We start from the raw sequence: 16,412 nt of genomic DNA on the forward strand, positions 1-16,412 counted from the left end.
CCTCAGACACTTACTGTGAGAGCCTGGGCAAGTCACTTTTTCCTGTTTGCCTCAGTTTCTTCATCTGACAATGAGCTGGCAAACCAGAATTGCACGTGACTGAAAAAAAAATCACCACAAATAAAAACTGATTGTTTGGCAGAGCTGGCCAGTCAGCAAGGAAAACTAGTTGAATCATAGTTGATAGCAGGTAGTTACCTTCCTTCTTTGCACCTGAAATGAAACTGAAACTTAAATATGATTTGCTTGTGTTTCCATTTTCATTCTATATAATTGTGTCGTGAATCTATCTCCGAAGGTGAAGCTTTGTTCAGAATAGTCAGTGAGGTAGAAATTTTTTTTTGAGTGGACTTTTAAGAAGTAGTCAAAGCAGTTTTGCAGTATTTCAGATAGAAAAAAAAGGTGTAAGCCTCTGTTTAACTATCTGCCTTCCTGATTAGAAGTGCATATTATTTAGAGAAAAAAAGTCCCATCTTTCCCTTCCCATGTACTTGCTCCCCCACCCCCACCCCCACAATCACCATTTACTGGAGCACGGAGACAGTTGCTAATCACCAACTACTGGGCAACTTGTGTATACACACACACACACACACACACATACAGAGTTCATATACATACATATTTAGTGTGTATACATATACATATTTGTATTTATTTGTGTGTGTGTATATATATGTACATACATATATATATATACACACACACATAATAACAGGCGTACATATGTATGTATATGTGAACATAGACACATATTTAGTATGGGGGCACCGAGAAGCTAAGTGACTTGCTTAGGATCACAAAGATATGTCAGAAATGTGACTTAGGAGGCACTAGATGGGTGCAGTAGAGAGAGTACCAGCCCTGAAGTCAGGAGGACCTGAGTTCAAATCTGGCCTCAGACACTTAACACTTCCTAGCTGTGTGACCCTGGGCAAGTCACTTAACCCCAACTGCCTCGGGGGGAAGAGGGGGAGGGGGAGGGAGAAAGAAAAAAGAATTTGATTTAAACCTAGGTCTTCCTTACTCAGAGGCTAGTACTATATCCGTTAGACCACACTGTCTCTCTGTTGATCATATTTAGAAAAATATGTACTTTTTAACTTATTCTTTTTAAGACATGATCTATATAGAATAGCATATAAAGAATTGTTCTTCCCCCAAAAAAAATTGTTCCCCTATTTTTATATGGAAATATAAAAAGTCTGGCATCTTAGGACTATTTAGGAAGTGCTTAAAAATTAATTTGATGGAGTTTGATGGAATTCTTTAATTTTTATGCAACTATTGTGAACTGTTTAAAGCATTTACTTTTCTAATTTTTCTTTCATAGGAGCTGCTGCTCAGGAGGTTATCAAAATAATTACCAAGCAGTTTGTAATTTTTAATAATACTTATATTTACAGTGGCATGTCACAAACCTCAGCAACTTTTCAATTGTAGAAAAATTACAGTATGTTAACAGCATGCTAATGCTTAAAACTGTAATTGCCTTCAAGTTTTGTTAAGTTCTGTATAATTCTAATACAGGGCTGCTAAATTGTTTCCTTAATAAACATTAAAAATGATTTTTTAAAAAATATTGTGTCATTCGTGTTTATTTTGAAGGGGAACAGTAGTACAGCTATCATTTCTTGTATTTATGTTGAATTTAATTCAATAAATGCCTTATAGTATTTGTAAGTTGTTAACTATAATCACCCATAATCTCTTTTAATAAACTGAAATGTGTTGAAGATTTTAGCCAGGCTCTCCCATTTCAGTCAGGACCATATCCAGTTGTTTTGATCTATAATTGGCCACTGGATCCAGATGGCTCTGGAGAGGAAAGTAAGGCAGATAACCTTTCCCAGCCCTCCCTCACTGAACTCCAACTCACATATCATGACACTACCTTCCTGATGTCACAGTCTCTTTGAGAACAAAAGAAAAAAGAGTAATAAACTAAAAAGAGTTCATAGAATGTTAAAGCTTTAAAGAATCTTAGAAGCCAATCAGTCTAACCTCAGTCTCTAACCTCCTCATTTTGTGGATAAGGACACTAAACCATCCTTGATCCCAGACTCTCCTCCCCTTTTCTTTGGTGATCCTTGTTCCATCAATCATCTCCCTTTCTCATTGAATCTCACCTATTTTCTTTATTTTTATTTAATTTAACATTTTTATTTTCAGTTCCAAATTCCTCTCTATCTTTCTGTACTCCCTCTTCCATTCATCGAGAAGACATGAAATGCGATACTCATGTTAAGTACTCACTGGAAATGGATAATATTTTCCATCTTGAGTTCTTTAGAATTGCCTTGGATCACTTTATTGATGAGATAGCTGATTCTTTCACAGATGATTATCATTACAGTATTGCTCTTGCTTCATACAATGATCTCCTGCTTCTGTTCACTTCACTTTGCATAAGTTCATATAAGTCTTCCCAAGTTTTTCTGAAACCATCCTATTTGTCATATTTTATAACAATTGTATTCCATCCATCACAATTATATACCACAGTTTGTTTAGTCATTCCTCAAATGGTGGATATCCCCTCAATTTCAATTCTTTGCCACCACAAAAAGAGCTACTATAAATAAAATCCTTTTCTTTTTTTTTTTTTTTTTTTGATGTCTTTGAGATACAGACCTAATAGTGGTATTGCTGAATCAAAAAATATTTACAGTTTTATAGCACTTTCAATGTAATTCCAAACTCTTCTCTGGAAAGGGTCTGGACCTGCTCACTGGAGGATTTTGGTACTAGCCTGAATCCTGATGATGGGTAAGGAATGAAGGGGCGGAATTTTCAAAGATGGTCAAACATGAGTCCATTTATTCAAAATTCTCCCAACCTTATATACCCTAATATTCTTATATAATTATAGCACACTGCACATGCGCTAACTATATACTGGGTATACGGGACCACATAAACAACTTGCTATTGTGTGCACATGCCCCTTTGCCACTTTAGTAAACTCTGCTTTAATTACAATACAAGTTGTCATGCCCCCTGACTTCTCAGGAAGGCTAAGATGCCGTTGGTGGGGATGAGGAGCCAAACCAGGCATCTCAGCAGGTTACCTTGCTGGACTGGAGCGTTATACCTCACGCAGAGTTCCCCCACTATTTGTGACCCTCTACAAAATGGGCGGACAAATTCATAATTCAATCAAACAGTACATTAGTGTCCCTATTTTTCCACATCCTCCCCAGTATTTCTCATTTTTTTCCTGTCATTTTAGTCAATCTGATGAGTGTAATACCTCAGAATTTTCTCTAATTATTAGTTATTTGGACCATTTTTCATATGACTGTTGATAGCTTTAATTTCTTCTGAAAACTTTTAGTATCATTTGACCATTTGTCAGTTAAGGAGTAGCTCTTATTTTTATAAATTTGGCTCAGTTCCCTATATATTTGAGAAATGAAGACTTGTTGAGAAACTTGTAATTTCCTTTCCTCCCAATTTTTTGTTTTCCTTCTAATTTTAACTGCATTGAGTTTTTTTGTGCAAAAACTTTTTAATGTAATCAAAATTATCCATTTTATTTCCCACGTTTCTTTCTATCTCGTGTGCTCATGAATTCTTACCTTATCTGTAGATCTGACAGGTATTTTTTCCCATGGTCTCCCAATTATGATATTACTCTATGTATAAATCATAATCGTCTGGCAATATTTTACTGTATGGTGTGCTTAGTTTCTTCTAGACCATTTTCCAATTCTCTCAGCAGTTTTTGTTAAATAGTGAGTTCTTTCCCCAGTAGCTTGAATTTTGGGGTTACTATGGTCATTTTCTACTATGTATTGTATATCTGATCTATTGATCCACAACTCCACAACTCTTATTTTTTTATCCAGTATCAGATTGTTTTGATATTTGCCATTTTACAAAATAATTTGAGATCCCGTACTACTTGATTATCTTCCTTTTATTTTTTTCCATTTATTTCCTTGATATTTTTGATCTTTTGTTCCTTGGGTGAATTTTTATTATTGTTTCTAGGTGCGTAAAACAATTACCTGGTAGTTCACTATGGCACAGAATAAGTAAATGTATTAATATTATAAAATTTTGTTATATTGACTTGGCTTACCCATGAGCAATTTCTGTTTCACTGTTTTATTTTTTATTTACTATTTTAATATTTCTCCCATTGTGTAGATCTGAATTTATTTGTGTGAAAATATTTTGTAATTTAATTTATATCATTCCTTTATGTATATGTACAGGTAGATTTCCAAGTATTTTAAACTCTGCAGTTATTTTCAATGGAATCTCTCTATCTCTTCCTGCTGGATTTTGTTCGTAATATATAGCAATGCTGATCACTTAAACGTGGCTTTATTTTATGTCCTCCTGAAGTTTTTAAATGTTTTAGCTAGTTTTTTAGTTTATTCTCTTGGTTCTCTAAGCATACCATTTTAGCATCTGCAAAAAGTGATAGTTTTGTTTCCTTGTTGACTATTCTTGTTCCTTCAATTTCTTTTTCTTGTCTTATTGCTATAGCTAGCATTTCTAGTACAATATTGAATAATAGTGGTGATAATGGATATCCTTACTTCATTCCTAATCTTATTGGAAAGGTTTCTAATTTATCTTCATTACATATAAGGCTTGCTAATGGGTTTAGGTAGGTACTACTTATCATTTTAAGAAAAATTCCATTCCTATATTTTTTAGTGTTTTTAATGAAAATGCAAATTGTATTTTATAAAATAAAAAAAATTCTGCCTCTACTGAGATAATATAACTTGTTGCTTTAGTTATTGATATGGTCATTTATGCTTATAGTTTTCCTAATATTAAATTACCTCTGCATTCCTCCTATAAATCCCACTTGGTTATAATGTATGATCTTTGTGGTATATTGCTGTAATCTAATTGGTAATATAAGAATTTTTAGCATCAGTATCCATTAGAGGAAATTGGTCTACAGGTTTTTTTCTGTTTTTGCTCTCTCTCTTTTAGATATCAAAACCCTATTGATTTCCTAGAAGGAATTTGGTAGGACTCCTTCTTTGCCTATATTTTCAAAAAGTTTATATATTATTGGTATTGTTATTTAAATGGTAGAATTTCCTCTTTTTTCTGATTTTTTTTTATTATAGATTTTTATTTACAAGATATGGGCATGGGTAATTTTTCAGCATTGACAATTGCAAAACCTTTTATTCCAACTTTTCCCCTCCTTCCCCCCACCCCTTCCCCCAGATGGCAGGTTGACCAATACATGTTAAATATATTAAAGTATAAGTTAAATACAATATATGTATACATGTCTAAACAGTTATTTTGCTGTACAAAAAGAATCGGAGTTTGAAATATTGTACAATTAGCCTGTGAAAGAAATAAAAAACGCAGGCGGACAAAAATATCTTTCTCATGCATACTATCAATTTTCATTGCAGTGACCAGGCTCTCATCTCTGCTTATTTAACTGTCTTGTAACTTGGTTTCTTGCCTCTATTTCCTCCCCTCTTCAATCCATCATTAATACAATGTTCCTAATGCACCTTTCAAATCATGTTGAGATTCAGAGGAGACCCCAAAAGTTTAGGGTTTCAGACTGGTGTTGCAAGGTGCCTCAAAAGAATTTGCAGGCTCAAACCCATCTCCAAGTCAAGAGGCAAAGTTTATTATAAGTAATGCCAATTGAAGTGGACTAAGTCCCAAAAGAATTTAGCAGAAAGCCAGGAGCAAGAGGATACATTTATAGGAAAAAGAGATACCAGGAGCTTAATGTTACTTATTTGCTAATTTTATGGCTTACCAGGTAGGTTTGAGAGATGGTCTATTCACTATAGTCTCAGAACTTTTTTTTTTTATCACTGACCAACAGAGTTTTATCTGATAGTTAGCAAAGTTTGTAGGATTACAGTGTTCCTAAAGCCAGGGGACCTCAGGGTTATCTATATATTTCCTAAAAGCTAGAAGAAGTATAGAACTGTAGCATTCTTAAAGCCAGGGGACCGCAGTTTCATTTTGCGACATTTCCCCTAAAAGCTGCACCCCATCAACGTCACTCTACTCAAAAGCCTTCAGTGACTTCCATTTATATGATGAATATAATTTAAATATCTCATTCTCGAACCAGCTTTCCTACCCTTCTTATATACCTTTTTTCATGGACTTTACATTCAAATCACTTCTTGTTCTCATAGGATGAGGGGCTTCAAGAACTATGAGAGACTAAGAGATTCTATTCCAGTCCACCATTTTACAGTAGGAAAAAATAGGTTCAGAGAGTGGTCTCAGATCTTCAAGATCTCACAGGTAATAACAATTAGTATTATTGCATTAGTCTACTGGTCAGTCTGCTTTCCTGGAGCCTTTCTCCCTGCTTCAATCCATTTTTAATTCAGCACTTTGAGTGATTTTTCTAAAACAGTTCTGGTTCTGTTGTCTCCTATTCAATGAACTCTGGTTGCTCTTTAGCCTTAGGATCAAATACAAAATGTTTGGCATTCAAAGCCCTTCATAACAGCCCCTCCAGTTTTTCCAGTCTACTTACATATTATTCCCCTACATTGTACTCTGACCCAGTGGACTCTGGCCTCTAAGCTGTTGGACAAACCAGACACTTGATCTTTTGGCTCTAAAAGACCTTGGGCGGTTTCACTGGTTGTTCTCTATGGCAGGAATGCTCTGCTTCCCATGCACAAACTATTGACCTTCCTGGATTCCTTTACAGGACTTAAGTCCCAGCTAAAATTCTTTTACAAGAAACATTCCTTAACCTCTCAATTTCAATGCCTTCCTTCTACGATCTCCTATTTATTGTAGCGTATATGTAGCTTATTTTGCATTTATTTGTTTGCATTTTGTTCTCCTTACCATTAGATTGTAAGCTTCTTGAGGGCTAAGACTATTTTTTCCCTCTTTTTGTATCCCTATTCCTGCCACTTAGTAGGCACTTAATAAATATTTACTGATTGGTTGATTTGAAACCAAATCTTCTGACATTTAAACTAGTATTATTTTCTGCTGTCACACCAACTTCACTAGGATTCCTAGAAACCATAAACACAGTCACTGTCTCTAAATTCTAAAGAGATTGTAGCTTGACCATTCCTCCAAGGTATAAGAAAAGCTTTTTTTTTTTTTTTTACATTAGAAACTTATTTACAATGAATTTTTAAAATGCTCCAAATCACTAATAATCAATAAGCATTTACTGTGTAGTTCCAGGCACTGTGTTAAAACTCTTAGGTCATAAAGAAAGATAAAAACATTGTCCTTGCTTTAGAAGGGTTCACATTTATGAGAGAGAACATGTAGATAACTAGGGACATAGAAAATACAGTAGATGAAAAATAAATAAATAAATAAGAAATAAAATGCAGTAGATGAAAGGTGATTTCAAAAAAGAGTAAAAGACCTGAGAAGGATTCTTCCATTGTGTGGATCTGAGCTGATTTTGAAGGAAATTAGGGACTACTTAACCCAGGGGAGGGGAAATAAGAGTATTCTAGCCTAGAGGAACTGCGACTTCAAAGATATAGAGATAGGAGGGGGATATAAGAGTGTTGGAGGGGAATGAAGTGTCAAAAAGGAACCAGGCTTTCGCTAACCAGATTTTATATTTGATCCTGGAGGCAAAAGAATGCCACTAGGGTTTTGTTTTATCTCAATCAGAAAATTGTCAAAATGACAAAAGATGAGTTTGTCAGGATTGGAGGGGATAGGGAAAGAGAAGCATACTAATAAATCATTAGAGCTATGAATTTTTATAAACATAATGAAAAGCAAATGGAAATTTTGCAAAAAAATTAACTTAAATTTCTGTACCTTTTGATCCAGGGTTTCTACTGCTAAGCCTATACCCTATATCCCATATGCACCAAAACACTTACAGCAGCACTTTTTGTAGTTGTAAAGAAGAGGGGGAAAAAATAGATATCCATCAATTGCAGAATGACCCAACAGATGACAAAATCAAGGTACATGAATGTAATAGATTATTACTATGCGGTAAGAAATGAAGAATATGAATATAGAAAATGAAACGAGTTCTATAATACAAAGTGAAGAAAGCAAAACTAGGAAAAATATACATAATGATTACAAACAACAATGTAAATAACATGGAAAAAACAAAATAAAATAATGCTGCAAAATTATAATGGTCAACTTTAACCCCTAAGAGATGAAAGAAAACACACCTTCCATTACTTTGCAGAGGTAGGGAACAATAGAGGTGGAAAACGGCATATAACATTGGTTTGTTTGGTCAAACTTTTTTTTTTCCCATCATTTTTTAAATGTAAGAGAGATCTCTCTGGGAAGGAATGATATAAGAAGAAATGCAATTAGTGTAAAAAAGAAAATTTCAATAGAAATTGAGTCTTGTAAATCTTGAAGCACTGATAAATGCTAGCTGTTTTTATTTAAACCTAGATACTAGGAGTTTATATATATGATAATTATGAGGAAAAACATCTTTTTTATGTTGGTGATATATTGTTTTTATTAAAGCTTTTTATTTTCAAAACATACACATGGATAATTTTTCAACATTAACTTTTGCAGGGGCAGCTAGGTGACAGAGTGGATAGAGCACCAGCCCTGAAATCAGGACCTGAGTTCAAATTTGACCTCAGACATTTCCTAGCTGTGTGATCCTGGGCATGTCACTTAGCCCCAATTGCCTTAGCAAAAACAAAACAAAACAAAAAACCACTAATCCTTGCAAAACCTTGTATTCCAAATCCCCCCCACCCCTTCTGCCCATCTCCTCCCCTAGATGGTAAGTAATCCAATATATTTTAAACATGTTAAAAAATGTTGTCCAACATGTGTCCAATATTTATACAATTATCATGCTACACAAGAAAAATTAGATCAAAAAGGGAAAAAATGATAAAGAAAACAAAATGAAAGCAAATAACATCAAAAGATAAAAATGCTATATTGTGATCCACACTCAGTTCCCACAGTCCTCTCTCTGAATATAGATGGCCCTCTCTGTCTAACAAAATCATTGGAACTGGTCTGAATCATCTCATTGTTGAAAAGAGCCATGTCTGTCAAAATTGATTATGTAATCTTGCTGTTGCTGTGTACAATGATCACCTGATTCTGCTCATTTCACTTAGCATCAATTCATGTAAGTCTCTCCAGACCTCTCTGAAATCATCCTGCAGATTGTTTCTTACAGAACAATGATATTCCATAACATTCATATACCGTAATTTATTCAGCCATTCCCCAACTGATGGGCATCCACTCAGTTTCCAGTTTCTTGCAAAGCTGCCACAAACAGTTTTGCACATGTGGGTTCCTTTCCAACTCCTTTAAGATCTCTTTGGCATATAGGCCCAATAGAAGCACTGCTGGATCAAAGGGTATGCACAGTTTTATAGACCTTTGGTCATAATTCTAAATTGCTCTCCAGAATGGTTGAATCAGTTCACAATTCCACCAACAATGTATCAGTGTCCCAGTTTTCTCACATCCCCTCCACCATTCGTCATTATCTTTTCCTGTCATGTTAGCCAGGAAAAACATCTTTCAAGTTGGCTAAGTAATATTAATTATTAATAATTAAATTTTTTTCAATTTTTAAAAAATATAATTGTTTTATAAATAAATAAAAATATTTTTAATAATTAATAATAATTAGTAAAATGAAGTAGAAATTCAGAGCTAGCTAATGAGAGAAGTTATAATTTCAGTAATTAATATTAATATTTTCCAAAGATACTCTTGGATTACCTTATAATTTGGAATGAGAGTAGGTTGAAATGGTACATTCCCTATATGAAATCCTGTAACATTGCTATATTATTTATTATATTATCATTTCACTCAGCATCAGTTGATGTAAGTCTCTCCAGACGTCTCTGAAATCATCCTGCTGAGCGTTTCTTACAGAATAATGATATTCCATAACATTCTTGCACCTTTGAAAATAGTATATATACAATAGATTCTTAATACATTTATACTATAATAGTCTAGTATTTCTCTTTTTTATAATAGTTTTTTTTGGAAAATATATGCAAAAATAGTTTTCAGCATTCATCCTTACCCAACCTTTTTTCCAGATTTTTCTCCCACCTTTGACCCCTCCTCCCCTAGCCAGCAGCTATTTGCGTTCCAAGCTTGGCTGTAGGAAATCAGGAAGAGGGCGAGGTTTGAGGGAAGGATGACGTATAGAATGTGTCTGACATCCCGTTATAAACATAAGGCACATGACAAAGCATGACGTAAAAGGATACAGATGAAATCACACACATGTAAAATAATGTAATCCTGGGGTCGGCGCTGTTGCATTAAGATGCTTAACAAACATTTATTGAATTGAATCAGCCCTTAGGGCCTCCACTGACCCAGTCTTTCGCTGCTGGGGTTCATTAGGCCTGATTCGCTCCCGAAGCAGGAAGTCCAAACTTGAGCCTTCTTGCTTCGGGTTGAGATACAGCGGGAGGCGGAGCCTAAGACCGGAAGAAAGAGTTCATTTGCACGCGAGTCCGATGCACTTCGAGGAGCTGCGCCGGAAATCCCGCCTTCCGAGCGGAAGTTGCGTTTCCCATTCCGGCGGGAAATGGTGGCTGGGACTCGACGGAGGTACTCCGAGAAGCCGGGGGTCGGATCAGCGCTCCGCGCTGTGTGTGCGTCCGTCCGTCCCTCTCACTAAGGTTTGGGGGCCAGGTCGAGGCTGTGCGTGCAAACTGACCTCCCGATCCCCCTCCCTCAGCCGGAGGCCTTAGAACAGAAAGGGAAACCGAGGTGGGGGTGGGGCTGGCTTAAACTAAGCGCAGATAGGGCCTGGTACACCGCAGGCGCTTAATAAATGCTTGTTCCCTCCCCCACCTTTTTATAAAACGGGGCAGGTACGGGAGCTTACGGAGAACTTGTCCTTTACCAAGGAAAGCCCTTAGGGTGGGGGTTTGGACCTCGGGCCTTCCATCAGCTCCTCCCCACGACCCCGACTTCTTGATCACCTGACCAAGCCAGCTGAGCAAACTCCGGCTCGCGCTGCATTGGCTCAGTCCAGTTCCTAGAGGCTGTCCGTGGGAGGAGGAACGCCTGGGGGCTCTGTTGTTGTTATGGCGGAGATGAGACCGTAAATCCAGGAAATACTCGGAATCAGCTTTTCTTAAATTTTTGTTTTTGAAAACTAGGAAGACCCAGCTTCAAATTCCGCGTTGGTACTAGTTATGGGATAACTAGTTGTGTAGTTGTGAAGTGACTGATTATAAAAAATCATTGTTAATCTAAAAAAAAAACTATTATAAAAAAGTAAAAAAAAAAGAAATGAAGAGCTTGGACAAGATGGTATGAATGGTCTCTCTAAATTCAATACAACTATCAGGGTATCTTCCTATTAATTCCTAAATTAAATTAACCTCTTGTAAGGGGCTAATCTTATAACCTCTCTCACCTTCAGCTTCCTCGTTTGTAAAATAGGAATGATAATAATGAAAATAGCACCTGATTCCTGAGGTGGTGATGAGAATACCGCGAGTCAATATTTGAATAGCTTTTGTAAACCAGAAAAGATGATATAAATATTAGCTATTGTGTCATTATTCTTTTTTTCTCAATAGTATTTTTTTAATTATAAGTAAAGAAAATTTTCAGTATTAATTTTTATAAGCAATGAATTATAAAAATTCATTTTTTTAATGAATTCAAATTCCAATTTTTGAATTCCAGTTTTTTCTCCCTTTCTTGCTTATGTGTGGTTCAGATAGCATTTAATAAAAAAAAAAAAAGCTGGAGAAAATCTAGAAGCAAAGTTTATTATACGATCTCGCGAGAATCTGGTGTCCCACCCATGGAGCAGACAATAAGGGAGGAAGCACCAAGCACCGTAGGGGGCGGGGTCAACACTTAATACCTAACGTAAATACCCCCTCCCACCACTGACCCTCGTCCTTATTGGCTGAGGACCTTACATTCTAAACTGGGGAACTACCCAAGAAATTGAACTTGACCAATAAGTACATAGTTGCCCATATTTGACCTAAACAGAAAGACACTGATGTCATAGGAGGATAACAAGGGGATTTAGGGAGGGGACTTAAGTATGCCCTTGACTTGATGCTTAAAAAGTCCTTCAGGCCTACTCCAACTCTGAAATAGATGAAGCCTTACTCGATTTTCACAACTGTCTTGAAAGATCTCACCTCATCTCATTCAGTTACATTCCCACTCCCCAATACAGCAAGTAATCTGATATAGGTCATACACGTATAATCGTTTAAAACATATTGACAAATTTGTCATGTAAAAGAAAAATCAAAATAAAAGAGAAAAAACCGTGAGAAAGAAAAAGCAAACAGCAATAACGACAAAAAGCTGAAAATACTATGTTGTGATCTACATTGTCTTTCTCTGGGTGCAGATGGCTCTATCACAAGTCTATGGTCCTGAATCACCTCATTGTTGAAAAGAGTCAAATCCCTCAGAATTAATCATTGTGCAATCTTCTTGTTGCTGTATACAATGTCCTCTTGGTTCTACTCACTTCACTCCGCACATCATTTGGCCATCACAAAAACAGCTATCATCATCATCATTATTATCATTTCAAGTGAGGCAATAGAGGGAGGCACTTGTGGGATTGGACCTTCTTTAAAAGGCAGGAATATCTGTGGATTATTTAACCAACAGTACAACCCTTGTTGATGTAAATTTAGTTTTACATAAAAATACAAGAGGTTAATTTAACTTAGGAATTAATAGGAAGATATCCTGACAGTTGTAGAAATTAGAATTTAGAGAGACCATTCATACCATCTTGTCCAAGCCCTTTTTACTTTTTATAATAGTTTTTTATTTTTTTTAGATTAACAATTATTTTTTATAATCAGTCACTTTACAACTACACATACATGTAATGTGTAAATATATATGTGGGTGTATATACACATATAAATATTATATACAAAATGTGGGTGTATATTACAGAAATACTAGACCTGATTTCATCAGAAATTTATGGTCAGGAATTGTTTTCTTTCTTTCTTTCTTTTTTTTTTTTTTTTTGGTTTATTTTTAATATACATTGTTTTATGAATTATGTTGGAGAGAATAATCAGAGCATAAGGCAAAAACCATGGAAGAGAAAAAAAAAATAGAAGAAGTGAACATAGCATGTGTTGATTTACATTCAATCTCCTTAGGTCTTTTTCTGATACAGATGACATTTTCAGTCCAAAGTCTATTGGCTGTCAATAAAAAGTTATTAATAAAAAAAAAAAAAGGAAAAAAAAAAGTCTATTGGGATTGCTTTGGATCACTGAATTACTAAGAAGAACCAAGCCTTTCATAGTTGATCATCACACATTCTTGCTGTTATTGTGTACAATGTATTCCTGGTTACACTCAGCATCAGTTCATGCAAATCTTTCCAGGCCTTTCTAAAATCAGCTTATTCATTTTTTATAGAACAATAATATTCCATTACCTTCATGTACTACAACTTATTGAGCCATTCCCCAATTGATGGGCATCTATTCCTTTTCATAATAGCTTTTTATTTTTGAAAATACATGTAAAGATAGTTTTCCACATTCACCTTTGCAAAACCTTGTGTTCCATAATTTTCTCTCTTTCTGAGTGTGGATCACAACATAGTATTTTTACCTTTTAAAGTTGTTGTTTCCTTGTTCTCAGAATAATTTTTTAAAAGTTGATAATGGAAGGAAATGCTAAGTTATAGCTAAAGGTTAATGAAAATAAAGATGTAATTCTTTTCCCATACAAGTTTACAACTCCCTAAATCTGTCTGAAGACTTAAGAGTCAGAACATTTCCTTCATAGGATTCATGACTAAGGAATCTGATTTCATTAGTGTGGATATTCCCTGCATTGAGGCAGCTCTCAAGCTATCCATGCCTTTTCAAAGTGTGATTCTTTGATCATGATTTTCCATAAATTCCCCCCAGAGATCCACACAACTAATTAAAGGACTTTTAGGTTATTTTTTAAAAAATCTATTCTGTGGGTACCATTGCAACATTCAGGTTTTTCATCTTTCATCTTTTATTCTTGCTGCATGACTCATTTACCACCCTCTTTTCCTCTAGGGTATTTCTTTGCTGATAACTTTTTGGTACTAGTCATTTACTTATACTCACTTTATGTATTTCCATTGCCCTTTGGGTCATCATAATTTTTATTTATTTATTTTTGGATGTTGTGGTGTTCCTTGATAAGTATCTATATTATAGGGAAAACGTTAGTGTTTTTCTAAATGAAAGTTTGTGTCAGGTTGAAGTTTGTGATTTTTGAAAATACTTTTAAATTTCCAAAATAAAATCTAACCTACCTACCTCCTTCTCTTCAATTTTTGGGTCCTGCTTATCTGTTTTCAATACCTGGCAGTGATACATGTACTGATAGACTAGCTCAATGAGTTGACAATACTACAACTTGTTAGGCTGGGAGCAGTATACATTATTCATGAATTTATTATTACCTGTGTATCTTGCTAAACTGATATCTTTTTTAAAAATTTTTAATAGCTTTTTATTTACAAGTTATATGGATTAGTAATTTTACAGCATTTACAATTGCCAAACCTTTTGTTCCAATTTTTCCCCTCTTTCCCCCTACTCCCTCCCCTAGATGGCAGGATGATCAATACATATTAAATATGTTAAAGTATAAATTAAATGCAAAATAAGTATACATAGCCAAACCATTGTTTTGCTGTTCAAAAAGAATCGGACTCTGAAATAGTGTACAATTAACCCGTGAAGAAAATAAAAAATGCAGGCAGACAAAAATATAGGGATGGGGAATTCTGTGTAATGGTTCTTAGTCATCTCCCAGAGTTCTTTCGCTGGGCGTAGCTGGTTCAGTTCATTACTGCTCCATTGGAACTGATTTGGTTCATCTCATTGCTGAGGATGGCCCGGTCCATCAGAATTGATCATCATATAGTATTGTTTTTGAAGTACATAATGATCTCCTGGTCCTGCTCATTTCACTTAGCATCAAACTGATATTTTTTTAATGGTTTTGAACCTCACTGAGCCCCTGTGATATTTTAGGATTGCTGCAATTATCACAATATTATTCACAAGCAGGAGCATCTGAGGACTTCACCATTTCTAGTGAATTCCTCTTCCGTTTGGACACTGCAAAGGAAAAGGGAATACTGGAGGAATATTTTTAAAAGACCAAGTGAAAGGATAGGATTAAATTTATAATGGCCACTGTGGAAAGATTATGGAATTAGTACTCTCCACATGGTCTAGTAAATAAGTCAGGTAGTATACAATATGGGTTTCTATATAGCACCTGCATTTGAAACCACTTTGATGATCCATCTCCACATAACAGAATGGAGCCTTCACTTAGCTGACAAACTGTTTGTACTAAAGCCCAGATCTGACCATATAATTACCCTATTCAATAAACTTTAAAAATGTCCTAATGTCCTTAGGGTTAAATACAAACATTACCCTTTACAATGTAGTCTCAGTTTACCTTTCCAGCCTTATTAATGTACAGAAAACCCCTCTTTACAAACTCTCCAGACAGGCAAAAGGGCCTTAAATATACACATTATCTCCTTTCTCTATCTGTGCTAAGGCCACCTCCCATGCCAGAGTTTTCCTTTGTAAAATCCCTAAATCCTTATTTTCCTTCAACATTAACCTCCTACCTGAAACTTTCCCTGATTTCCTAGCTGCTATTTTTTATGTGGACATATGTATATGTATATGCACATATCTCCCATTATATAATGTAATCTCTTTCAGGGCAACTGTCACATTTGTCTTTGCCTTCCTAGCATCTATGCATAGGGCATGGTACATATAAGTTCTTAATGCTTGTAGATTGGTTCAAAAATTATGTTTTCTAATGATTAGCTTGTTTTAATAAAGTTTTAAAATAAGAACAATGTTATATCACTTTTACTTGAAGATTTCTTTTTATCTTCTCATTGTCTATAACACATACAGTGGTCTTGAAGAAAAAAATGATTTTTTTCCCTTTATAATTATCCTTATTTGGGTTGTCAGTCCTAACCATTGAAAAATCAAATGAGAATAGTGAAATTATAAACCACAACATAGGCTTCTTATACTAATGGTGCTAATTTTTATACATTAGAATATTGTTTCTTTTCTTAATTTTCTGAGAAAAAAATAGTTGTCCCTAGGCTTAAAGAAACAGTGGAGATAGATTTTTCTAACAATATTAGGAACATGGTTTTCCTATTAAATTTTGAATTTCATGACAATACTAGACTTGATTGTTAGGAATTCAAACTATAAATTGGGAGACTGAGGGATTATTTTTGAAACCATGTTGGAAGAAAAAACAGGTGGAGTCTGGAAAGTCACTTACTTTCCCTGGGAGACTGGACTTTGTATATTTGTCCTGCTCTAAACCCTGTAATCCTCTATGCTCCTGCTACTGAGGAAAAATTTTGTTCCATAAGAACAAAAAAC

The 16,412-nt window shown here is 35.0% G+C and overlaps 1 protein-coding gene across 3 annotated transcripts in view; it reads left to right on the forward strand.

The window, feature by feature from the left end:
* The window catches only part of NAE1 (NEDD8 activating enzyme E1 subunit 1), a 44,432-nt gene extending 42,847 nt beyond the window's left edge, over positions 1–1,585 (forward strand). The window contains exon 20 of one of the 3 annotated variants that reach the window (XM_031950322.1): positions 1,334–1,584. In XM_031950322.1, coding sequence (XP_031806182.1) covers positions 1,334–1,443 — 110 coding nt within the window. In that variant the 3' untranslated portion in view covers positions 1,444–1,584. Of the gene's footprint in view, positions 1–1,333 lie in introns of all 3 variants that reach the window. The other 2 variants (XM_031950321.1, XM_031950323.1) reach the window with 2 other exon arrangements.
* The last annotated feature ends 14,827 nt before the right edge of the window (positions 1,586–16,412 follow it).

This window comes from Sarcophilus harrisii, chromosome 2 (genome assembly GCF_902635505.1).
Source record: "Sarcophilus harrisii chromosome 2, mSarHar1.11, whole genome shotgun sequence".
NCBI lineage: Eukaryota > Metazoa > Chordata > Mammalia > Dasyuromorphia > Dasyuridae > Sarcophilus > Sarcophilus harrisii.